This window comes from Micropterus salmoides, unplaced genomic scaffold (genome assembly GCF_014851395.1).
Source record: "Micropterus salmoides isolate LMB-PRFRI ecotype aquatic unplaced genomic scaffold, ASM1485139v1 Ms_hic_scaffold_13, whole genome shotgun sequence".
Lineage (NCBI taxonomy): Eukaryota > Metazoa > Chordata > Actinopteri > Centrarchiformes > Centrarchidae > Micropterus > Micropterus salmoides.
Window position 1 is genome coordinate 12,866,159 of NW_024040374.1, and position 25,714 is coordinate 12,891,872.

Genomic DNA, 25,714 nt, shown 5'->3' on the forward strand with positions numbered 1-25,714 from the left:
ATATTGGTCTCTGTTGTAGGTGGACGGAGAAACCTGCAAAATGATCTTTCATACATTAATTTCCCTATGTTGTAAATGTAGGTACTCCTAATGGCAGTGGATTGCCCGCTGGTCCATGTTCCCTATCTTGGGAACTAAATCAAACTCAAGGATCCCAAACTTTTGGGAATTATGTCTTGAGCTCCCAGTTTATACACTGCATCCATTACTTGATTGATGGATTCACATTAATTTGTGTATTTGTTATTGTACACGCCTCTAGATGAGACCTTTTTATATTCATACACATACATACATATATATTTATATAGTATATGGAGCAGACACCCTGCACCACACTGAAGGGCCACTGAATGTCCTTGAACCCTACTTTTGGAATCCCTCCTGTGCTCTGCTCGCTACACCCACTCCTCTGCAGCTTCTTCTGCATCCTCCCTTCATGTGCTCTGGAGCCAGCTACCGCCAGGGTTCCTCCGGTACTGTAGTGACGGACTGATAGAGTACAGCTGAGAAGAAATACGTTGAGCTACTGTACACTTACTCAAAACGTCTCTGACTTAGTGAAAAAAGAAAAAAACACGACGCTTTAAGGAGTCGTTGCATGCTGCGTTCAGACACAACGCGACTGGAATGAGAAGACGCGCAAAAAAAGTTTTTAACAAGACTTCAGGTAAAACTACCCAAATAGTTTTTCTTTTTATGTTACACCATAATAATGAATCATATTACGATGAAATTGCTTTCCATTCTTAGCTAATGAAGGTGGGTTTTTTTTCAGGATGCACTGGTTATTGTTCCCCAATGTAGGGCTGCTTGTAAGTACTTAATCTTTGTAATTACGTTTTCACTCCTGTCGGGTATTTTAGACAAACACACGTCGACTTTTAACACACAGATGGTGAAGCTTTTAACTAGGCAATGTGTTTTCAGAGTTTTGCAAAACGCCCATATCCCAATAGCTTCCATTTTCTTGACTAATTTCTCTGTGAAATTAGGCTCAAAAAGCAATGAGGCTCACCGTGTTTGTGTGGGATGTACTGGTTGTGAAAAACCAAAAAAACATAATAATTTGATACTATGAATTCATTGTTTATGTCGTTATGGATGTTTTTCCTGTCTTTATGAATGTTTAAATATGCCCTGTGATCAAGTGAGTTTCATTTCGCTTCATTGCATTAGTCATTTGTTGCAGTTTAAATACTGTCTTTTGATTGGCTATAAAGTCAATCAAGATGATACATTAACGCATTCATTCTTTGCAGTGTAAAGTTAGTGCATAAAGTAGAATAGCAGGCAATTAAGTCATCTTTAATGCTACAGGCACAGGTATAGCTCACTGTTTAAATGGATTCAGCATAATACAAACATTCATTAATTGATAACCAACGTTTTTTTAAAAACATTTATGTAGGTGCGCAAAAGTATGGTGCGTTAGGGCTTGGCAGAGGAAATGCAGGTGTTCTTGTCACCTGTTGTGTTTTCTCATACTAGTAAATAGTCTCTGTTGTGTGGCTTCATACCTTCAGCAATATGCTAAACCTAAACTTATGTTTCAGGTTTGTTTTCACAGCTATATATCAGGTGAGTCCGTTCCTATTTATCTTTTCAGTTAAACACCATTTCATTTAAGATGGTAAAGTTAGACCAAGTTGCTAACCTAGCAAGTAACTTGAGCCCGAAGTTAGAGAGGCTAACTAGCATACATGCTTAAGTGCTTCAAAGAGTTGTCATCCAAATTAAGGACTTTCTCACATAACTTTACCACACTTGCCTGTCACAGTTGAGTATAAAGGATGAGATATTTACATCATCATGTGGCTGGTGGCTGTGTGTCTTAGGAAATGTGTTTCCATCCACCTGTTTTTGAATGGAAATGTATTATTGTTATTTTATTTTAATTTAAACAGTGGCACTGCTCTACCAGAGGTGTTGGTTATAGCACGAAGTCCCAGAAATGATCTAAACAGGATTAAAATGCCTTTGGGGTGTCTGAATCAAACAAAACACTGTAGCAATTTCATTCTTTTTTTAGCAGATGTTGAGAGGTAGGGATCTCTCCCTTAACTTCTTTTTTCTTTGTTTAACAGCCAGCACCCTTACATACAATGAGTCCTACTATGAGTATCTGCCTGATAACCTGACATGGAACAGTGCAAGGGAGCTGTGTAACAAGCGCTCTGGGGCTTTAGCCGATGTCTCCAACACAATAGAGAACCAAGAGCTAACCAGCTTTTTGATATCCTTGAACATCTCTCAGCCTGTGTGGATAGCCGGGAAAGTCGTGACGTATCATTCAAGTAGGTTCAGTGTGCCATTTGTGACACTTTATATTAACATGTTAGCATCCTGTCTTTTTAAATAATAGGTTCATTGTTTTTTATGTGCTGGACACCTTTCTGCACTCACTGGCTTAAAAAAAGGGTATCAATATAAAATTGGACTAACGATGCTGGCATACACCACTCTTAGCCATAGTGAAAACTTTTCCCCCAGTATTTACAGTAGGGATAGAACCACAAAGTGGAATTTTATAATTAGGTTCCATCTTTTCCGAGAACTGTGCCAGGATTTTCCCTTCATAGTAATGCCTTTTGTTCCCTCTCTGTGTGGGGTGAAACCAAAGGTTCCTCCAAGACCCTGATTCTGGAGTTCACCGGCCGCTCGGACAGGAAGCATGCCCGTCTCCTGCACAAGTTCCCCTCCATGGGCTCAGTGACTGTTTGCACCCATCTGCGCTTTGACCCAAATTGCTTCGGAATTTCCACCATATTCTCTTATTCCATCCAGTCATATATTAATGAGTTCCAGCTCCGCGCGAACTTGATCCAGGGCAAGCCTGTGCAGCTGGCTCTGCTGGTCCATGGCATTCATGGACCTTACCAAGAAGCTTTCGCCCATGACGACTCCTGGCACTCGGTGTGCGTTTCTTGGAGCCACAATGGTGGACGCTGGGTGCTATTTACTCATGGCCGTGAAGCCTCCAGGGGCGCTGGCTTAAACAGTTCTGATACCATTGGATCTGACGGCCTTTTCATTATCGGGCAGGAGCAGGACATCTTTGGGGGCTCATTTAAGAAGGATGAGTCATTCTCGGGGAGCATCACAGAGCTGCACATATGGGATCGGGTACTGTACAGCAGCGAAATCTACATCATGGAAATGCAGTGTTCACCCATTCCCTCTGGGCTGGTGTTCAAGTGGAGTGGAGCAGCCATGGAAATAGAGCCCTCCCTTACGAAACTATGGAGAGACAGCCCATGTCAAGGTATATTTGTTGCATGAGGATAGGGAAGAACGGAAGGGTTGCCAGAATCTAAATTAAGCTAATTAAATCACCAAGTTCAGGGGAGTTCAGGAATTAATTTACACCATAACAGTCAGAAGAGACTCCAATATATAGTTAAGCATTACTTTCATACTGTTTACAGTTAAGCTAATTTGGAACTAGGACTGGGTGGGGTTGCTATGCAGAAAATAATAATCACATAGAGACTATTTGAAAGTCATTTTGGCCTACTCACTTTTCAGTAACATGCCAAGATGTGAGCTGGCCTGATGTGCTAAACTGCATTCCAATCATTGTAAAACAACTGCTATGAATAAATTGCAGATAAAACTGGACTTAAATTTAATCTATTTCTGCTCCATCTTCCTCTACACCCATGCTCCTCTCATCTCTCTGATCAGGCCCAAATCATGATGTAATTTACATAGATGTTGGTTGCAGCATGAGGTCAAAGTGCGAAACTATAGGACTGCAAGGATATAATTGCAGAAGACCAAGATCAGACTAAGAAAATCTCTGATCTATATCTACAATACCCCAGTGTTTCAAATTTATTTTGGAGCTTCTCTCCAGCGCATTCACTGTCAGCTTTTCAAATCAGTCTGCACTTTTCACTGGATGACCAAGAAATGAATGAATTGGCGCGCAGGTATTCTGATCCAGGATATCCCTAATCCTTTCTCAATTTATGGCATGCATTGGCAAACTTACATACACACAATAAACAAACACACACACTCACTTTTCTTTTCCTTTAAACACTACTGGAAGTTTAATGACATTGAAGGAAAGTGGAAATCTCTGTCTCTCTTGCTGTTTCTCTCATCGTTCACTGAATAGGGGAGATGGTGACCAAGTTGTAATTGGCAAATGTTAGGGCTCCTAATGGTTCTTGTAAATGTTTTGTGACTCACGTCACTCTGAATCCCACCCTTCAAAACACACTTCTCCCATTCTGACATCATGCTCCCCAGTGAGCAATGAGAGTCCAAAACACTGACTCCACCTTCTGGAACTGGGCATGCAGAAAGGATAGTGTGTTTGCAGTCCTCAGTGATTTTCAGTTACAGTGTAGGAATTAAATTGCCTGTCTTTTAAGATTAATTTACAGAGTCATGGTATGTGTACAGTAGCTGTTGAAGGACTAGCTGTTGCCAAGATTGACCCTTCAATCTTTCAGTTATAGGACTGGATACAACATGGCAGTGCCTGGTGCCCTTTCAAACTCCTATAGTTTTATCTTCCTCTTTCTCAACAGACCAGTTCAGTCATACACATATATGCTACACTACTCTTGCAACTGATCTTCCATAGATTCAATCATTGTAACAGCTAGTCTTCTGGTCAAATCAGTTTCTTCCTAAGTGTCCTAGACCAATGTCCTGTTATCACACAACAACACCAAGGCATTTAACTAAAAAAAACACACACATTTTACTTGTCTGTGACATAGATCTTTCAATAACTATGACCATAATTGTTTTATAACTTTAACCAAGTGTTATCGTTGCCTAAACTATACTGTGTGTTATTTGCCATGACCACAAGCTTTGAGCTTCATAAACACCAGCAGCACAAGGAGTGAAATAAGATACAGATAAATAGAGAAGGTAAAAAAAGCTGGCTGGTCAGCTTGATTGCAATAGTCATTGCTCTCCACAGCTGTTGTGCAGTTAGACGACAGTGGGCACAGACCTTTTATTACATGCTAAAAGATGCTGTGTAGTGTTGACATGACATCATATCTTGGGAATCTTGCATTTAATGAAACCCGCCTGCTTCTCCTGCCCCGAAGGGTAGCACTATACACACTACTTTGGATATGACGTCCAGTCTTGATGTGTACATCTTTCATTTTCTAGATTGTAATGTTAAGAATAACCCTTACCATTTTCTTCCTTAGGAACCTTACCAAAATCATTGTTAGATTCCATTCTGGATGGAAATTCTTTGCAGAATCAAACTATATCCTTTGAGTTGTTCCACGTCCCCGAGTCTGATGAGGATTGTGGCATCTTTGACCCTATTATTGGCAGACGGGGCCTAGCCAAGTGTCACTCATTGAGAGGGGCTGTCTGCCAGTTTAAGAAAGGTACCAATAATACCACTGTCAATGAAGTTGTATGCATTTCTAGTCTTGATGTAATGTGATCATTTGGTCTGATCATTTGGTTTGATTAGGGGAGGGAATCTTCTCTGAAAACTGAAATATAATTTAACTATCAGGATGTACAGTATGTGTACAGGACAGAGCTGTACACCAGTCTAGTCTAAGCTTGTACCGGACAAGTAGCTAGTAATGGCATGCAGCTAATAAGCAATACTTTGTTACTAATTTAGCTAATGTTACATAGCAGCCAAAAAGCGTGCTGTACAGGGGAGATGTTTGCTAGTGCTAAACACCTTCATTTTTGCAGCAGTTGGGGAAACCACTGATACACTACACTGGGATACCATGGAAATAGAGCATTACCTGAACATTGCCATGCAAACCAGTACAATGGTGATAATAAATACTACCTTTGCATAATTTAGAATTTTTTGTTCACACAATGTCAGCATCGCAAAGAGCGTTAGATCTATGGAAATTTCTAAAGCTGTGTGGTCTTACTGTAATAAATTTCATTATATTGTATGAGATTTTCTCTGTTTCTGTTTGCAGGAGTGCTGGATGCTATGACGTTACCAAAGACACCATTCTTCAGTAGATTGAGCAAGCATCCTCTGACCAAACCTGTGAGTGGGGCAGTTTACAGGAGCTGTCTGTAGCACATCATCACTTTAGTGGTACAGTACGATAAATTAACAAGAACTCATCTTGGTGATTTTGGAGCAGAGGCAGCTCAATAACTCAGAATGTAAAGAAGACAGTGCACACTGATACAGTAAAAACATCACAACATTACCTTACAGCAGCACAGCCTGTTGATAAAGTTTCATTTAGGCTGTGTAATGTAGGAAATATTGACCATATTTAAAGTAGAATTAATGACTTTTATACAAACTCAATTTACATACTGCAATGCTACCACCTTTCAACAGGTAAAAAAAAAAAGTTCAAAATCTTCCATCCATCCTTCTTTACCTCAGGTGATGGAGGAGCTCAGTGTCAACACCTCTTCAGACAGCGATCTGACCTTGCTGCAGCAGCTGACCCAAGCTGTTCTGCATACAGTGGAGGACGGTGGCCTGAACCTCCTCACCTCCAGTGATGTCCTTTACCTCACCCAGATGATTGAGATGGACCTGTCAGCACTGGCTAGCACTCACTCTGCCGGAGCTAACGCAGCAGAGATCATGGTATCCATTGCTACCAACTATGTAAAGGTGGCGAGTTTGATGCTGGAGCCCCACATGGCTACACAGTGGATGGGCCTAACAGAGCATGGGGTAAGGGAGTGACCTGGGTTTATCGGTTTCCCCGGAAATAATTTTTTTATTTACTCACAGCATAAGTGTAATCTGGAAAATAGTTAGTATGGTAACTGTCTAACCTGTCAGAAAAATCAACGTTTCTGAGTTATATGCAAGAAGCCTATTTTTAACTCAAATTCAACCCAACAGTTAATTTTATCTTAGCATGGTCTCCTCTCATATTTATATTGTGTATTTGGTCCTACTTTGATGGATGGGGTAAAATATTTGTCTCAACTTTCGTGCCCAGGAAACCCAGGAAAGACATCCTTTCTCATTCATGAATCTGTCTGACGTTATGTTGTTGGGTCTGTATTCCTTTTATAGGTCAGTGTGGGGCCATTTAGTGTTGTCAAGAGCATTGACAATCTCACCGAAATTCTTGCAGACATGCTGTCTGCTGAGGGGAGAGGCTTCTCTCTTTCTACCAAGAATATAGGTAATACGAACATGTTTCAAAGAAAATATTGATTATCTGTCTGCGCCTAGATCGAAATACAGGCAGCACAGTTTCAGTGGTGATCAAAGATGATCGAGAAATTACTGAAAGAAGATAAAAAGATTTCACAGCAGCACATTATATTTCACTTAAAGAAAAAAGGCCATCATTCTTGCAATCAGTATTGAAATTTCTACTTCCTTTTTTACCACTGGTAGCTCTTGGCTTTGTAACACACATAATTAAAAATATTCTTGCATTTCTACACATGGTTACTATTATCGTTAATCTGCCTCTATTATCTGGGTGTCTACTTCCTTTGTCGCCAGACGTGTACATGAAGTGGCAGAAGCTGTCTGAAGAGAACTGTAGTCAAGTCTTTAAGCCATCTGCGGTCAGCTCTCACACAGCCAGCAGCAGTGGTCAGAATGAGTTGCTTATCCCTGACATTGAGCTCCAGAGGATACACACACTGGGTATGAAACACACACACACAAAAAAATTGTCATAGAGGCTAAACCAAATCAGAATGTATGTGCACACATCTATTACGTTATTTGGTACATAGTTGGCATGCCCACACAGACTTCTTCCTACTGCTGCCAATTACACTGTGGTTGTTGTAGGTATGAATCTGTGTTCGAATGTCAAAATGTGACACAGCATGCTGCCAAATAAATGCTTGCTTGTACGTTCTTTACTGATTGATTTACTGGTAGATTAATTTATCATTTTACAACACAGGGTTGTATTAGAAGATTATGTTGTAGTTCCCTTTATGCTACTCACAAAAAGCAAATTGTTATATACCAAAATAATATACAGTAGATGAGTGGATAAATAACAAGTCAAATTTACATGGTGCAGTGCTGAGGATGAATTTAGGAGTCTCACAGCCAGGGGGAAAAGCTGCTAAGCAGTGTGGTGGTATGACATCGGATACAGACAGCAGTAGTGTGAAAAGGGTGTGGCTGGGGTGGGCACTGTCTTTTAGTATACTTTGGGCTCTGTGCAGGCACCTCACCTCAACGATATCACTGATGCTCGGTAGTTGGGTACCTGCTGCAGAGCCCTCTTCTCCTGGGCTGCGCACCTCCCATGCCAGTTTATGATGTTTCCATCAGGGTGCATTCTGGATTTTTGTTTACAGTTGTTTCTGGGCTTTCTTTACCAGCGTGGAGATGTGAGCTGTTCTGTGCACCAGTCTGCAAGATAGTTGATTTCCCCCTGACATAAGGTCTGTGTTTGAAACCTGGCTGATGATGGTGGTGTCATCCGTAGACTTCATAACAAGAGTTCTCTCCATGTCGGGGTTGTAGAGCATGAGCAGGAAGGGGCTGAGCACACATCCCTGGGGAACTCCGGTGTTGAGCATTAGAGTTGAGGAGGTGTGACTGCCAAGCTGAACTGTCTGGGGTCTGTTTGTGAGAAAGTCCAGTATCCAGTTGCAGAGTGTAGAGTTTGCTGATCAGTTTCATGGGGGAGATTCTGAATTCTGAGCTAAAATCCACAAACTGCATTCTGATGTAGGTGTTGTTTTTCCCTATCCTCAGTGGATCTATTGGTTCTGGAGAAACAGTTTCTCAAATAACCTTATCAGAATGGGGTTGAGTGTCACAGGGCGGCAGTCATTCAGACTAGACACTGCAGACTTTTTTGGTACATGGATGGTTGTGGCTGTCTTGAAGCAGGTGGGAACACTCTCCTGTTACAGTGATATGTTAAAAGCGTTAGTGTAACATCAACTAGCTGATTAGCAAATGTTTGTAGGCCTAGGATGTTATCAGGCCCAGCAGCCTCTCTGAACACATGCCACATGTGCACTCAAAACAGTCCTGTTCAATTAATCTTATTAAATCAATATAAAAAACTGTATTGTCATGGTACTCTGAATCATGTGTTTTAGTTGCCTAACTATAACTTTACTTTAGCCTTACTGGAGTTGCCTTGTGCAGGTATTGTAGAAAAAATCTTGATTCAAATTTGTAAACTGAAATTTCCTGCCTAGCCAAAATGAAGGCACTGTAGCTACAGCATGAGGCATGATGAGGCATGCATATTTGTGCATTCTTAACATTGAACTAATAGATATTGTGAACATTTCATTTTTGTTACCATCTTATGGCTAAAGGATTTTAATCTACTTCAAAATAAAGCCCTTATACACTTGACATTAAAGCACATTCAGATATCATTGGTATGAATCATGTTTTAATCTAACTCAGGAAATACACTGTAGTCAAATTTAAATTGTATTTGATGCTTATTTGAAAATTATTGCATAAAATACTACTATTAACGGAGTCATTTGATTCTGTTAATTATGGTAATATAAAAATACTACAGGTTACAACACAGTATAGTTAAATCATGTTAAGCGAGATGCATTCTTTGCTGTGTAAGTTTTGCTATGACCCAAATGCCTCCAGAATATGGAACTGTAGCTGGGACTATAAAATATGATTAATATATAAAATAATTGGAAGATATTTTGGAAAAAGAACTCCGAGCAGATGGGTAAATAACTTGTGATATTGATGTGATGGCTCGGCAAAGTATTTTGTATCACTAAGGGATAAAAATTAATCTGTTCTTCTCTCTTTAATCAGGATATGAGGAAGTGATGTTTATTCATACTCACTACAGCCATCTGAATGAGATTATGTCTGGACCACAGGAGCCTCCACTGAGAAACCAAGAGAAAGTAAAAAGGTTGGCTGTAGTTTACCTCTTGTCTCTTATGTTGTACTGTAAATGTTGCTGACAAATCTGAAATAGAGTCAAGTGTGGGTAGCATATTTTATTAGCAACTCTACCTTTAGGGCAGGGGTCTGCAAATAAGTCTGGCACCGGGACAGTTTTTTTTCAGTCCATTATATGGCGGGCCAGAACATAGTCAAATTATTTCAAATCCTTGGATACTCGTTTGCACTTTTAGCTAAGTCAGTACTGTGCGGGACTCCCGTTGGTAGGGTTGTATGATCAATCCCAACATACTGCTAAAATTTTTTATCTCCCTTGTTAAACAAATTGATTAAAAGGACACTTTTGCACATGCTCACAATAAAGCATGTGCTGTAGTGTGTGTGCTTGTCCCGGCGTTTGAACTGCATTCATAAACTTATGGACGCTCATTTTAATTTCCCTGAGGAAATTCAGGGTAATCAGACGTTTACTGACGGCTTTTTCAGTGGTGTGTCGAGCAAGCCAGAGACTCTTGAATGCCCTTCAGAACTTTTTAAAGCTCTCAATAATCTCGACATAAAGCATTGCTGCAAAAAAACATTCTCGTGCTTTTATTTTGGAGGCACAATCACTTAAGAGGAAGTGATTATTTGAGTATATCTGTAGCTGTCATGGCTGAGTTCCGTTTCACTAGCTGCTATGAATTTATATATTTTTAATTTTCCTGCTATCAAAGCAATCTGGCTGCGGGCCAGATATTATTGCTGGAGGGCCAGTTCTGGCCTGTGGGCCGCCTATTGCCAACCACTGCTTTCGGGGCTTACTTCACTTAACAGAGCACTGCCATCACAAGTCACCATATGATTTTCAACCATTTCACCAAATTTCACATTACTTTCAGCACATGCCATATTTAAAATTAGTCAGGAAAATTGTCACTGCCTCTAGCCATTCAACTACAAAACAAAGATTTTACTTTTTCTTAAATTCCTTTATTTTCCAATTTAACAATATTTGCTCTTAGTTCAATCAAATAAGGTATGCTTTCACTTTTTTCATCATTTTGAAAGAGTAGGGAGAAACCTGTCCAGAGAGTGGAAACCTGTAATTTGAATTCAGTTTTTTCGCATATTTAAAATCTTTAAGTTATAAGACAGATGTAACTGCGAATCATTTGCTGCCCTCCCAGAATTCTACCAGGTCACCTGGCTTCCGCTGTCATATCAGCCACCGTCCGCGATACCTCCAAGGCCCAAACCATCCCTGTGGCCGTCGAGTACACCCTTTCCTCATCACATGTGGTATTGCTTTAAGCCTACATTATCAATTATATGCATTTAGACTTCATGACTGATCAGACAAGCTTAGACCAAATCAGAAACATTATTAATCATTAACAGCTTGTTGAGATAAATACTTTTTGGAGTACAGTTTTGTTTTTTTGAAAGTTCTCAAAACATTCTGGTATGTCTTGAATCTGAAATTCCTACTCATGGCAAACATTTTGTAAAAAGCAACCATTCGTTTTGGCCACGGCTTTGATCAATGTAGCTTTTGGCTGGAAAACAATTGCAATTTTATTTATTTTTTTCTAGGTAGAGTATTCACAGCGTCCTACTCCTGTTTGTGCCTTTTGGAATTTCAACTTGATGTAAGTTTGACCAACACCACAGTAAGATAAACAGCCCTGATATATGAACGTGTTGTTACGATAGAGATTGAGGCTGTTGGGTAAATAATGATTTTTTGTGTACTATTCATTTTTAGGACATATTTTCAGTGTGTGTTTGAGTGTGTTTGTATGTGTGTGTGTGCTTGTGTTTTGTTCTGTATAGGCATAATCATACCAATAGCTGGTCCAGTGATGGTTGCAGGGTGACTTTTGCCCTCACTGGTATCACTTCCTGCCAGTGTAACCACACAACCAACTTTGCAGTGCTGATGAATTACCTGGAGTCCAAGGTAACTCATGAGATGTGTTGTGATGCAGTGAGTTGAATCACATTTACTGAAGTAGAGGTTGCATGATGTTTACATCTCGGTTTGGCCATGCTCCGTTTTCACGTCACCTTTTAGTATCGCCTCAGCTTGCTTGGAACCTCGACGGAGGTGATACAAAAAAAAATTCCTGGAAGCAGGTACAGGTACAACTTTTCCGCAATGGAAAACCAAAAAAAGACGAGGCGATTTGAGCCGAGTCAAGCTGGTGCCGTGCAGTGGAAAGGGGGCTTATATCTAAATCTTCCTGATGTGGAATCTAATTCCAGTCTGGGATCTTTGATCTCTAAAATTGTGGATAGGATTTGTAGTACACTATATTAACCTACAGGTGTCACTCCCAGCATGCATCTTTTTGAAAAATGCATCAGTAGAACTTCTTTATGTCTATCAGAAGTACATAAAAAGTAGTAAATACGTTCTTAAATTGTGCATTTTTGGCATTTTGTGTTACACATTAAGCTATGAGGTAGGAATTCATTGTCTTGGGAGAAGGATTGTCCTCTCTCTTTTTCTCTCTCCTCCTCACGTAACTACCTATCCCCTCTGTCCCAGTGGAGTCCTGAGGAAGAGCTTATTTTGACCAAGCTGACGTTCATCGGCTCTGGAGCATCTCTGTGTGCGCTGGTGGTGACCTTGATGCTGTTCACTGTGCTGGAGTGAGTTGCTGATTTTCTTGTCCTTACATACAAAGCCAACATGGCTGCCTGGTTACTGTCTGTTGGAGCCAATGCATGCAACTCAGCCTCATCACCTTTTTGTGCTTCTAAATACATTTAGGTTATATATTTACAGTAGCACAAGAGTTGAACTGAAATCTATGTATAATAATTATTTTGAAGATACTAATATCTTTTAAATTTGGTCAATATTTGATATTCAAATCTATTCTGTGGACATGACAATTGACCTTTTGCTAAGCCCTGCCCCCCTTAGTTACTGTTGCTAAGTCTGACAAACCGTCGAGAAGGGTCCAGCTGCAGCCCGCAAACAAACCTTAGACTGTATATAAAAACCAGACAAACGTGACGGAAGTTGACAGAAGTTGAACTTCCATATATGGGTTGTCCCAGAAGCCACCGCGCACAAAACGTGATGATGTTTATCTCGACCGCTCGGTCCACGCATAGTTGTTAAATAAAAAAAAGCCGTTTAAAGAAAGAGGTGTCAAGTGAATACAGACTATGGTCAAGTGTCAACGTAGTAATCAGTGTACGTTATGTGTTAATATTTACTATACTATACTTACTATATTATTAATATAGTATATTTATACTATAATTCCTGCAAATACTTATTTATAATAGCCTAATGATAATAATAAGACAATGTTTCAAGTTTCACAAGCCAAGAATATTCTGTAATGTTACATCACGAGCCAGATGTATCTCGATTTAGGTTAAAACTAGGCTAAAACACATCTGCTGTGTTGGCTGCAGTGGTCTGTGTGACTGGGCCTGGGGGAGCTAACTGTAGCTAGCTAGCTATTCCTGACAGCCCCCCGAAGTATATTCCTCTTACCCTAACCAGGGTATGTGCCTAAAGTTATTGATTATATGCATGTAGACCGGTTAACCCTACAGCGGCGCACTGTGCTAGCAGATAGGGTTAACCTCCATTGTGTTGCTGTGCAGCCTCCGGTAATGTTACTGCAGCTAAAACACCCGTCGGCACTATGGTTGGCACTTGCGGAGCTTCTCAACTCTGAAAAAGTTTGAACACATTTTCGATTCGCTGCCAATTTTCGTAAAAATAACGATCTTCGAAATCTACACAGTTGATTTCTCGCCTTCTCAGAAGTGTATTTAAAGTTCTGTTGTTGGCTTCTAAAGAATAAAACGGTTTGCATTAGGATCTATCATGTACGTAAGCCGAGATGAACATCATCATGTTTTGTGCGCATTGTCTTCTGGGACAAACCATATTTGGAAGTTCAACTTCCGTCAACTTCCGTCACGGTCTGCAGGCTGCAGCTGGATATACTTGAAACCGTCGGTGCTGCCACTGTCTTTTGCTGCACAGGCTGTCAAACTGACAAACTGAAGATAGAAGCTAAAGCATACCAATCACAGTAAAAGTGAACCACCGCATCCCCCCACGATTGAGACAAAAGACAACGATATTAAGGATCAACACTGTTCCTGTAAAGCTGGGTATCTCTGAAGATTCTCAGTCATCCAGGTCATAGTTATCCAACGAAGGTTAAAAATCAAGGGCAACTGGACTTGGTTGAAGATACTGGAAGACGTTTCGTCCCTCATCCAAAGGAATGAGTTTTGTTCTTAATCCAAAGGACTTCTTCAGTTCTGACTGACTGGCAGGGAAACTCAGCTATTTAACCTCAGTGGGGTCGTTGGCCCGGGTCATCGATACCGCTGGTTCGTTAGTGTTCCTTGTTGCTGTGACGATAGTCGTTACAGTCGTTAAGACTACCTGTGGCCAAGACTGAACGACCATCGTTGGTATCTTCACCTGAGGCTTAGGTTACGTTTGTTGAGTTTCCTGGGAAGTGATGAAAGGACAGCATTGTAAGTGGAGGATAAGTGGTGGCGTAGACCCCCTCCCCTGTTCGGCTTCTCAACCCTGGTGTAGATGGCTTCCTTGACACCTCTTTCAAACCATCCATCTTCTCTGTCTAAAATGTGCACCTGGTGGTCCTCAAACGAGTGTCCTCTGTCCTTCAGATGTAAGTAGACAGCAGAGTCTTGACCTGAGGAGTTGGCCCTTCTGTGTTGAACCATGCGTTTGTGTAGTGGTTGTTTAGTCTCCCCAATATACAGGTCTGTGCATTCCTCACTGCATTGGACCGCATACACTAGATTGCTTTTCTTGTGTTTGGGTGTGTACCAGCATCTGTCTTAGTGTGTTCTTGGGTTTAAAAAACACAGGGACGTTATGTGTGTTGAAAATCCTCCTGAGTTTCTCTGATACTCCAGACACGTATGGAATCACAATGTTGTTGCGTTTGACCTTCTTTTCCTCCTCCCCTGTAGTTTTGTTCTTAAGAACAAAACTCATTCCTTTGGATGAGGGACGAAACGTCTTCCAGTATCTTCAACCAAGTCCAGTTGCCCTTGATTTTAACCTTCGTTGGGTAAAGCTGGGTAGGTCTCTATTCATTATTACAATCATTAAAAAGCAGAACAGTAGGGCTTTATTACGTTACATTCAGTAGGAAGTTAGCTAGTGTTAGCTAACTAACATTACATTAGGAGCAATCCACAGCTGACATTTTTCCGGATTTATTTTAGGTTTTGGAAAGAGAATAATTCGTACTTCTCCCATCAACTTCTCTGGGTAGCGACTGTAACTATTAAGTGCCCCAGGAACAGCGTTTGACCATATCTTAGGAAAATACATAAAAAAAAGATTCTCTTTGCCATGAAAGTGTCGGACCTCAGTTAGAGCGATACTCCTATACTGCGCTGTGATTGGCCAGCTATGTATCCGGGGCGTGGCTTAGCAAAGGGTCAATTGCTCATAGTATTCAAAGAATTTTTATCTGTCAGGGAAAAGAACCTGATTACTGATATCAGTAATAATAACAATGTGCCACTAGTAACAGCATTTAAGCATACTTTTGTGGAATCTAATCAACTCTTAGACAGTTCAAGGTAATGGCTTCCCATTGGCCAATGTAGGACTTTTCAATTAGTTTATTCACTTGGGAAATTTTGGCCCCAGTTGATCCGCCAATCCAATTACACCAGTAACATTTAAATCCATAGAAATGAGTCCTTGATGCAATCATGGGAATACATTTTGTTTGTGTGTGTAAACCACTTGTGAAGTTCATAGTATTGTTAGCATAGGTTATAACAGCCGATATATGACTATTAAAAAAGAAAAAGAGTCGGATCCTTCCCTCATATCATGAGTGTTGCATAGTTTGCCCACCAGAGGGGGTGTTACAGCTTCTCTGTTCAAAACACTGCAGCACCACAAATACCCCCCATTTTTCACTGCCCTCTTCCGGCTCACGGCAGTGTGTTTAATGTTACGGTAGTTGGGTGTTAGAGGTTATGCTGCTGACAGATATGATTGTAGATTTATTTCTGAAACAGGGTGGCAGTTCTAGCGACCGGTCCTCTCTTTTCTCTCTAATTCATTACTTCTAAATAAGCAGCTAACGCTGCCCGTTGCTAAATTAGCCTCAAAGCTAATGTCATGTTTATCAGTGGAGGAGCGCTAACATTAATGAGCGATTAAACTATAGCGTTTGACGTATTCTAAATTCGGTGTGTCAGAAATGATTAAACGAGAGGGAACCTGTGAAAGAACGTGAGCTGAACAAGTATCTGAAGCGGCTTCCTGCCTCACAGAGTTATGTAAGTTAGAGAAACGTTAGTGTGAAATGTCAAAGTTTCAGGTCCTTGTAGACAGTCATCTAGTATTAGATTAATTAAGGGCAACGTTTCCTCTCTTTCACTGTATCGTGGACTGCATTTTTTAGAGCCAGATGGTGGTTAAGAAAGCCACACATTAGCAGGAGAAATAGATCTGAAAGAAACACAGAATGACTGAGAGCTGCACTGCGTTATATTCTGTTCCAGTTAGGCTATAGATTTTAAATTGTCACCTGCCACCTGAATTTTGTTTTTCTTTACATTACCAGAAACTGGTGCAGAAACATTTATCAGAATGCAGGAAATAAAGTGTTTAGTGCTCAGAATTTTCATATAATTTAGCATTAAAGATTTCGTAAAAATAGTGTTAAAATCTCGTCTGTCACACCCCTATGATATATGGTATTATTATTTTTAGTAGTAGTACCATATTTTTTTTTTTATAGTTTCTGTTTCACTGGCCCCCACGATACATACACTATTTAATTTTACATTCATTAGTAGTAGTACTCTATAATTTATCATTTATAATAAACAAATCAGATATTTTAAAAATGTTTTCTCTAGTTTTATATATTTGGCTCTTATTTATGAAAACTTTATGAAACTACTTTTTGTTCAAAGTACTATTATACAATATCCATCCATCCATCGTCAACCGCTTATCCTGCGTACAGGGTCGCGGGGGGCTGGAGCCAATCCCAGCTGGCATCGGGCAAAAGGCGGGGTACACCCTGGCCACACATAGACAAACAACCACTCACACTCACACCTAAGGACAATTTAGGGTCACCAATTAACCTAGTCCGCATGTCTTTGGGTGGTGGGAGGAAGCCGGAGCACCCGGAGAAAAAAGGATATTGACCGATTTATTGGCTTATCGGATTTTAAAGTCCTCAAATATCGAAATCGGTATCAGATTTAAAAATCCCATATCAGTTGGGCTCTAGTTTGCTGATAACAAAATCAAGATTCCACTCTCTCCTCATGGGATTTGATGTGACATTACCTCCCAGACTTTAAAAAGAGTGAGATAACTTATTGGCATTGTTTTGCTCGTGGTCTGTTTCTAAGGCTGCTATGAGTATTGACTAGTGCTAATACAGTAATTACTGTAGTCTACTTGTGAGTCCACTCTGAAGGTTTATAGCGGCATACCGCAGGCATTAATTAACATAGGGGTCACCGAAGGATCACAATCAGCTGGAGAGGAGCTTCCCTGACAATTTATGATTGTCCTGAAATCACAGAGTGCAGCCATGCATTTCACACACATGCTGGCGTATGATGTATTTGTATACTCACAAATGCATGTACACACACACACGCACACGCGCACACGCACACACACACAGAAAGTAGAAGTACACATGTCAATAGATGCATGCATGATCACACCATGAAATTACAGTGGTCACAAGCAGTGATGCAGATAAGAAATTATTCGAAATAGACTAAACCCATCAGGAGGTAATGAGATGCTCTTCATTTATCCCTCTCAACGAGATGTAGCTGTCTGTTTCATTTATATGTAACATCCTAAAATGGAAATATTTAACCTATTTTTGCTCTGTAAAGACAGTATGTTTGTTTCTTAAGATAGTGTTATGTAAAGTATCTGGTTCATGAGCTCTCTGCGTTCCAGCAAAATATTGATCAGATATTAGCCCACCAATAAAACATGAAAACATATTTTAACATCATGTATTTAAAATCTCTTAAACACATCTCATCTTCAAAACAGAAATTGAAAGTCATGATACAGCAATGCAATAAACAGGTTGGACAATTTAAACAAGTAGAATCCATAAACAGATTCCAACAGGGCAGGAATTTCACAAAGTCCATGATGGCTTTTGCCACTGTGTATCTTTTGTTTGGCCTTATTCCTCACAAAAAATGATATGGCTTACGGCCACAGTGGCTTTGATGCCTCGCTTGCCCTGGATGATGCCTCTTTCATATCAGTACAGTGTTTAGAAACTAGTGTCTTTTTTTGAGATTCTGAATTCTCATTGTGCTGAGCTGAGAAAGTTTTGATGGAACCGTGTGTATATAGACAGAAGTGTCAATGTGCTATAAAGGCTTTCTTTGATTATGAAGCATAATGTTACTCTACAATTCTGTGGTTTATCAGTGAAGTGTATGAATCAGGAGACTGACGGATAGATCCATTTTATATACGCTTGTCTCCTATGAAGCGTCTATATCTTCACCGTGCTGCATTAATATAAACTATGATGAACTGGCCAGGAGGGGTCTCTAACACAGTGTTTATCCTTGTGCACACACTGTGCAGCCCCTCTCCTCACACATGCTCTCAATAAGTTAAGCTCAATATCATGGCGCGGCTTCAGAAGTTTTGCAAACACAATGAGAAACAAACAATAATACTCAACTCAAGGCATAGCTAGGAAGAAATAATAATAATAATAATAATAATAATAATAATCCTTATTTGTAGAGCACTTTTCAAAAACAAGTTACAAAGTGCTTTAACAAGTGTAAAGAATAATACAAAAAAAACAAGATAAGAGCATGAAAAATTAATATAAAATTAGTAAAATACAATAAAATAAAAGGGATAAAATAAAAGTCAAATAAGATTGGGAAAGGCTCTCCTATAAACGTATGTTTTAAGAAGGGACTTAAAAGAGTTCACTGACTCAGCCGACCTGATTTCCTTGGGCAGGCTGTTCCAGAGCCTCGGGGCCCTGACAGCAAACGCTCTGTCCCTTTAGTTTTCAGTCGAGACTCTGGAACAGACAACAGACCTCTGCCCGAGGATCTCAAGGTACGTGCTGGTGCGTATGGGACTAAAAGGTCAGAAATATAACAAGGCGAGAGGCCATGAAGAGTTTTAAAAGTGATCAATAGAATTTTAAAGTCAATTCTAAAACATACTGGGAGCCAGTGTAATGAAGCTAAAATAGGAGTAATGTGGTCATATTTCTTTGTTCTGGTTAAAAGCCTGGCAGCTGAGTTCTGGACAGTCTGGAGTCGATCAATAGATTTTTGGGTTAAACAGGTGAAAAAGCTGTTGCAATAATCCAGGCGTGATGAGATGAAGGCGTGTAAAATGGTCTCGGTGTCCTTAAAAGTTAACATAGATCGAATTTTTGCTATATTTCTAAGTTGATAAAAACATGATTGAACAAGCTTTGTGGTGTGCTGCTTGAAATTTAAATTACTATCAAACCAAACACCAAGGTTCTTTGCCACAGGCTTAATGTGATTTACTAGGGAACCAGCAGATGGCAGTATTTGATTGCCATCTGCTGAGACCCGATGACCAGGATTTCTGTTTTGTCTGAGTTCAGCTGGAGGAAACATCCATTTTTTAAATTCACAAAGGCAGTTGTTAAGATACTTGTGTATAATGAAAAATATAATAATATAGAAAAATACTTGTGTATAATGTTCTAAATGGCTTCTGCATAATCTTATTAGATAATATTGTGGCCCTTTCTTTTCCATTTTTAATTTGTCCATCAGTTTTGTACTGTATACTCAGGGGCGCCATAAAGGGGGGAAAAGTTAGGACAATTCCAATTCCCTGACTGACAGGGCCCCCAAAAAATAGGTGAAAATTAATATCGAATTATATTTATATATACCATCATCATTGAGTATTTTGAATATAATAATACAATTAATTATCTCATTGTTTTTGGCAATAGAAGTTAAATATCCCCTTTGACCAAAAAGTAAACATCCATATTGACCGACCACCCCCCGTATCTGCATGAAATGGTTTGGTTCTGCCTTAGCGCACTTATCAGTGACAGTGATCACAATGTTGCCTAGTAAACTCAAATCTGTTTTTCAAAAAAGGAAAGAGAGAAAGGAAAGGAAAGGAAAGGATATCAATTTCCACAGTGAAATAAGCTAGCTAGCTGCAGACTGTTGTTGGCCTACATTTTATCAACATTTAATCAGTGCAGGGAAACGTTTAGCAAGATATTTATATTAAATCATTGTCCCTGCTCCTTTTAGCAGACTAACAACAGATGAGTCAGCAGCACCCCAGTCTCCCCATAACTGTAGCCTCCCTGTCCCAGTGAAGAAGGTGAGCAGCATGGTGTTAATGACATGCCAAGGAGTCAGTGGGCATTTCTCTGTCTCTCTTGCTCTTTTTATCATAACAAAAAAGAAAATGAAATGTTTATAAATGACAGAAATTCAAACACAAATTATTTTCTCACATAATGACCATTATGAAATAAAATAAAAACAACCTCCTGTCTGTACTGGATGCTGGACAGTTGGAAACAGTGAGTAGCTTACCTCAGCCTGCATGTAATTTACAGACAATATTAAAATAATCCAGTTCGATATGTTCATTTAGATTATGGCCGTTAATTTTACTATAAAAATACACTGAGACTGTAAAAGATTGACACAAGGACATTTTTATGGCGGCTTTTAATCTTGCATCAAATAGTGAACTGCATACTGTATGCAGACTTGCATGTCCAAATCACCAGCAGTAAATATTGTGCTAGTACTAGAACTACAAGAAACAAGACAGTTGCCTTTAATTATAGTGATGTAAAGCTTTTGATGGGACAGTTAGGTCCTAGAGATGTGGTGATAACAGCTGCGCAGAGGGGGCCCAATTACATTTTTTGTCATGGGGTCCAAAGTTTCTAGCGGCGCCGCTGTGTATACTCTATCTTCTAACCACATCTCATTTTAAGATCTGTCAAAAATATTGAAGTTATCCATGTCCCTGTCCCTAGTATCCCCAAATCCGACAGGACGTCCATCCATAAGAACCTGTTCATCGCTCTGATCTGTGCCCAGGTGATTCTACTCTGCAGCGGCTCAGCCATTCACAACAAGGTATTGGCAGACAACAAAACATCAATCCATCCATCCATCGTCAACTGCTTATCCTGCATACAGGGTCGCGGGGGGCTGGAGGCAATCCCAGCTGACATCGGGCGAAAGGCGGGGTACACCCTAGACAGGTCGCCAGTACAACAAAACATCTGATTTAATTTACCAAAACATGGGATTTAATGTTGTTATTCAAAGGGGCAGACAGGGGACAAATTAAGAAACAATATAAATCAGGGTCTCATCCACCAAATGCAAATCATTTGCATTGGCGGGTAAAGCTTTCAGCTGAAATACGCATTATAAGTAATGTTAGCGTATTGTGGCAAACTGCACCTAAAGCACACACGTCCCTGCTTCACACAACACATCCACCAGTCAGCTCAAGGAATATCTATGCTGATTTTTCAAACCAAAATGGCTCGCATCTACACTGTTCAGTGGAAGAGTCACAACCGATTAGTTTACTAGCAGGGCACTGGCTGGACTGCGGGACAGAATTCTGGTGTTAAGTTTGTCACAAGAGGTGCCACTTGGATTTGTTGGCCAAACTTTGTACTGAAACTCAAACTGAGTATTATCCTGTTTGCTTGCTCGGATCCCAAAGAGGAGGTTGGTGTTGTGATATGGACTTTGTGGAGATATGAACTGAGATAATAACTCATTCATTGGTGGTATAACTTTGGGTTTTGCATTGGGTGCTGACTGTATAATACATTGTGGTGAACTTCAGGTACTTGTGTGATTTGTGCTTCTTGTTATCTGCAGGGCCTTTGAAATTCCTGGTTGTTAGCGATTGTTAAGGGGTCTTGTAGCCTACTGAAAGACATGGGATCTCTGTACATGCAAACATGCATGTAATGTTTTTATGTAAACATTGAGCATTAAATGACAACAGGATTTACATTATATTATGTAGGCTATATATTATCTAAATATTATTCCTTTGACCCTGGTTCAAATCCATACTGGGTTTCCCAGTGAAACAAATACTTTGGCATTGGATGTTATGTAAGTGGCAATTAATGTCGCATCCATCAGTTAAAAGATATGGTTCAGTCTCTCGGTAGTCACCCGGTGGCCTGTAGTTGGTTTGACCCCTGGTCCTTTGACACCAGGTCATGTCAGGGTGGGCTTCACCCCTGGAGGCAGGTGGCCGCTTGTTGGAAATTCATCTAATGGTTTCATATGTGTATATATAGGCTGACTCACCATCACAAAGGTAATTTTTCAGATTTAATAAGGTTTTTAACAAATTGTTTGGGCTTATCGAGAGCTATTTACAATGAATTCGTGTGGAGGACTTGAGTGTTTTGCTAAGGATGGGATAATTATAGATGTTGTTTAACATTTTAGGGCTGTTGTAGGTAAAAACAAAAATACCCATCAGGGGGAGTTTTCTTTCTTGCCAATGTATGACTTTATAATCTCAGTGAATATTCAGGTTGTTTTCACATAAATTTGTGAGTTCTCTCTTGTAAATGTAACTAATATTACCCCCCTTCGCCGTTTCCGTTTTTATATATATATATATATATATATATATACACATACATATATGTATAAGTGCTGCAGTCTCAATTCATTCAACTTACACTGTAAATTTCCAGCAAACTGAGGCTTTTTGAAGACCCTTTTCTCTCTCTCTCTCGCCTGTCATTCACCGGTCTTGTGTGAGTTTTGCGTGCATGTAGTTGTCGGCAGCACAGCATGCACGCAAAACTCACACACGCGGTTCCTCACGGGTGTATTTCAAGTAGCCGGCTATTTAAAAACGATATAATATTCTTTGTGTGGTTCATCAAATTATCCGAAACTCCCGCGAGGTGCGGACAACTCGGCACAACTCCAGTGAAGCCAGTGCTCAGTCTCTTCAGCAAGTGTTCCTCTTCCGCCACCACGCACGCACGCACGCACGCACGCACGCACGCACGCTGCCCATCAAAGCATTGAATCTTTGACTATTGGGGTCAGCCCTAAAAAAAAAAAAATATATATATATATATATATATATAGTTACAATAGTCCTAATACGTTCTTTTAATTTAGAGAAGGACATATCCGTGACATAGAGTACATTTCCCTAAAGCATGCATTAACAAACAATAATTGCTGTGTTTGTGATTGTAAGTGATGAAAATGGTATATTAGTGACCACTGCCGCCTCATTAATCACTCACAATCACGAGCTGCCCTTAAACAATCTATCAACAAGATTTAGTTGTTCAACCTCTAATGATCACATTCACTCTGCTATAAAGTCTTCTTCTGGTTGAATATTGATGTGTCAGACAAGTCATTTGTGAGTTGATTCTTGCTTGTTTGTGGAGCTCATACTTTTATTTCTGAAAACCTAATTAATAACAGTTTTAAATTTAAAATGTAGTTAAATGAAAAATGGACAAGACATATACATGTGTAGATCCTTAATGCATATTTGCATGAATAGAAACAAATTATATGCATATAAATGATGTGAACATTAGTAAATCCAGAGTAATGTGCTATAAACCAAGCCTCCCTCTAATGCACTAAAAAAGGAGACTGGTTGCTTGGTATATTTGTAAAATGCGAAGTTATTTTGCTGTTAAGGCGTGTCCAGGAGCCTAACTTGAATGCTTAAAATGTAACACGTATCTGTCTGCATGACTCTATGACTTTGTGTGTTTGTAGGTGGCGTGTACACTTGTGGCTGCACTGCTTCATCTCTTCTTCATGGCAGCATTTAGCTGGATGCTGGTGGAAGGTCTGCTGCTCTGGAGTAAGGTGGTCGCAGTCAACCTAAGCGAGGACCGACACATGAAGTATTACTATCTCATCGGCTGGGGTACAACGGCTTAACAATAGCCAAATCACTTTCTTCACACATTTGCAGTTCAGAATTATGTTTTGAGGGATATTGGGGTAAGGGTACGGATATGATATAATCATGGATGTACACCCCACTGAGGTAAAGTTGATGTAAATGTATTTTATACATCATAGTTGTGGGAAGCATAAAATAATACTTTTCTGAAACTAAAATATTTTTTCCCCCTGTTGTTTGTGATCATCACAGAGGTCTCTTAATGTAGCTTTTATTCCTTTCCTTTATTCTCCTCCTCCTCTGTGTTTCTTTTTTCCCTCCAGGTTTGCCGGTGCTGATAGTCACAATCACTTTGGCATCCGCCTCAGGGAAATACTCGGCCGATGGCTACTGTTGGCTCAGTGTCCAGAATGGCATTATATGGGGATTCGCTGGGCCCGTCATCTTCATCATCATGGTCAGAAAATGTTATTGTAATCATATCATATAGGCTGTTCAGACTGAAATGGTTAAAATACATAAAACAAGGTGCATTTAGCCTTTATTTATGTGTACTTTAATTCCTGTAGTGCTCCACAGCTAATAATCGATAAAACATGCAACATCAATGGGAAACATCATACTATTTCCTAAGTGTCTATTTCTTTACTCTTTCCTTTCCTCTCCCACAATCTCCCACCTATAGAAATATCAACATGTATTTATCTCCTTCTTATCTTAAATCTCTTTGTTTTGACTGTATTTTCTTTACTCTCTCATCTCAGTGCACCTCTTCTCATCTCTCTGTCACTTTACCTCCTTTCATATCTGTAGCATACCTTTTTTTTCAGGTTAATATCATGGTACTCACCAGGGTGGTGGTCATCACCATCTCCACAGCCAAAAGAAGGTCCATCATGTTGGCCATGGGCACCAGTCCTGTGGAACAAACCTATGAGCAAATCAGGTACAGACCACAAGGAGGCGCCATTTGTCCTCTTTTTTAGTATTATTCGCCTAGGCCACAGGCCTTGAAGCAGACAAGCTTTAGTCACTGGTCTCAAATATAAAGCAGCTGTAAGATTTTATATTGGATTTGTCATTTTAAAACCACAAGCCTCATTTATCAAACAAGATAGGAATACAATTTGAAAGGATTTCATTAGTACTTTTCATACAAAAGGCTTCAATATTCACCTACTTGTGATGCCTAAAATATTTCTGGTGTTAGTGTTGTAGTATCTTTCAGCGTTGAAAAGAAATAGAATTTATTCAGATAGGAGTTCTCTGATGTGTTTTTTTATTTAAAGGGTCTTATTGACCTTTCATTTCATTTAGTTTTGCTGTTTTGGCACATTATTATTCATCAAGCTGTCATCAAAACTTATTTTTATATGCATTTCTTGTGGTATTAGGATTGCTAGATTTGAACTACATTATTAATGTCAGTAATAGAAGCAGTGGCAGTGAAAGTTGTATTGGTGTTATTAGTAGTATTATTATGAAGCTTATTAATACATTTTAGGAGGAAAGCCTCTAGACGGGGTTGAAGATAGATAGATAATAATCAGTGTGATATCTCTCTGCAGCTGTAATCCAAAATTAGCAGCACTGTTACTGTGCTTCAAGAAAACCATATTGAACAAACCTTAATTAAAATATTGATATTCCAAAATGATCTCTGAAATATTTGGATGGAATAATGTCTTATCTGTTTCAATTGTGGGATGCAAGAACATACACATTTTTATTTTGAATTTGTTATGTATTATTTAATCATCTGTTTTATTACTTGTTGATGCCCAGGGCGGAATGCTAATGAAGAATAATACAACATTCTAAAACTGCAATAATTATTAAATAAAAAGGTTTTTGCAATATACAATGAAATAAAACTTTAAAAAAGTTGTGTAACTTCT

General features: G+C 39.6%; 1 protein-coding gene across 2 annotated transcripts in view; it reads left to right on the plus strand.

The window, feature by feature from the left end:
* Positions 1-405: 405 nt before the first annotated feature.
* Positions 406-25,714, plus strand: part of LOC119900561 (adhesion G-protein coupled receptor D2) — a 107,741-nt gene continuing 82,432 nt past the window's right edge. Inside the window, exons 1-19 of one of the 2 annotated variants that reach the window (XM_038715636.1) lie at positions 406-670; positions 779-815; positions 1,557-1,581; positions 2,088-2,297; positions 2,624-3,265; positions 5,190-5,378; positions 5,949-6,022; positions 6,377-6,676; positions 7,028-7,139; positions 7,469-7,615; positions 9,749-9,851; positions 11,014-11,125; positions 11,420-11,475; positions 11,660-11,786; positions 12,378-12,481; positions 20,911-21,013; positions 23,684-23,837; positions 24,140-24,273; positions 24,647-24,762. In XM_038715636.1, coding sequence (XP_038571564.1) covers positions 780-815; positions 1,557-1,581; positions 2,088-2,297; positions 2,624-3,265; positions 5,190-5,378; positions 5,949-6,022; positions 6,377-6,676; positions 7,028-7,139; positions 7,469-7,615; positions 9,749-9,851; positions 11,014-11,125; positions 11,420-11,475; positions 11,660-11,786; positions 12,378-12,481; positions 20,911-21,013; positions 23,684-23,837; positions 24,140-24,273; positions 24,647-24,762 — 2,744 coding nt within the window. In that variant the 5' untranslated portion in view covers positions 406-670; position 779. The remainder of the gene's footprint in view (positions 671-778; positions 816-1,556; positions 1,582-2,087; positions 2,298-2,623; positions 3,266-5,189; positions 5,379-5,948; positions 6,023-6,376; positions 6,677-7,027; positions 7,140-7,468; positions 7,616-9,748; positions 9,852-11,013; positions 11,126-11,419; positions 11,476-11,659; positions 11,787-12,377; positions 12,482-20,910; positions 21,014-23,683; positions 23,838-24,139; positions 24,274-24,646; positions 24,763-25,714) is intronic. The other variant, XM_038715637.1, reaches the window with a different exon arrangement.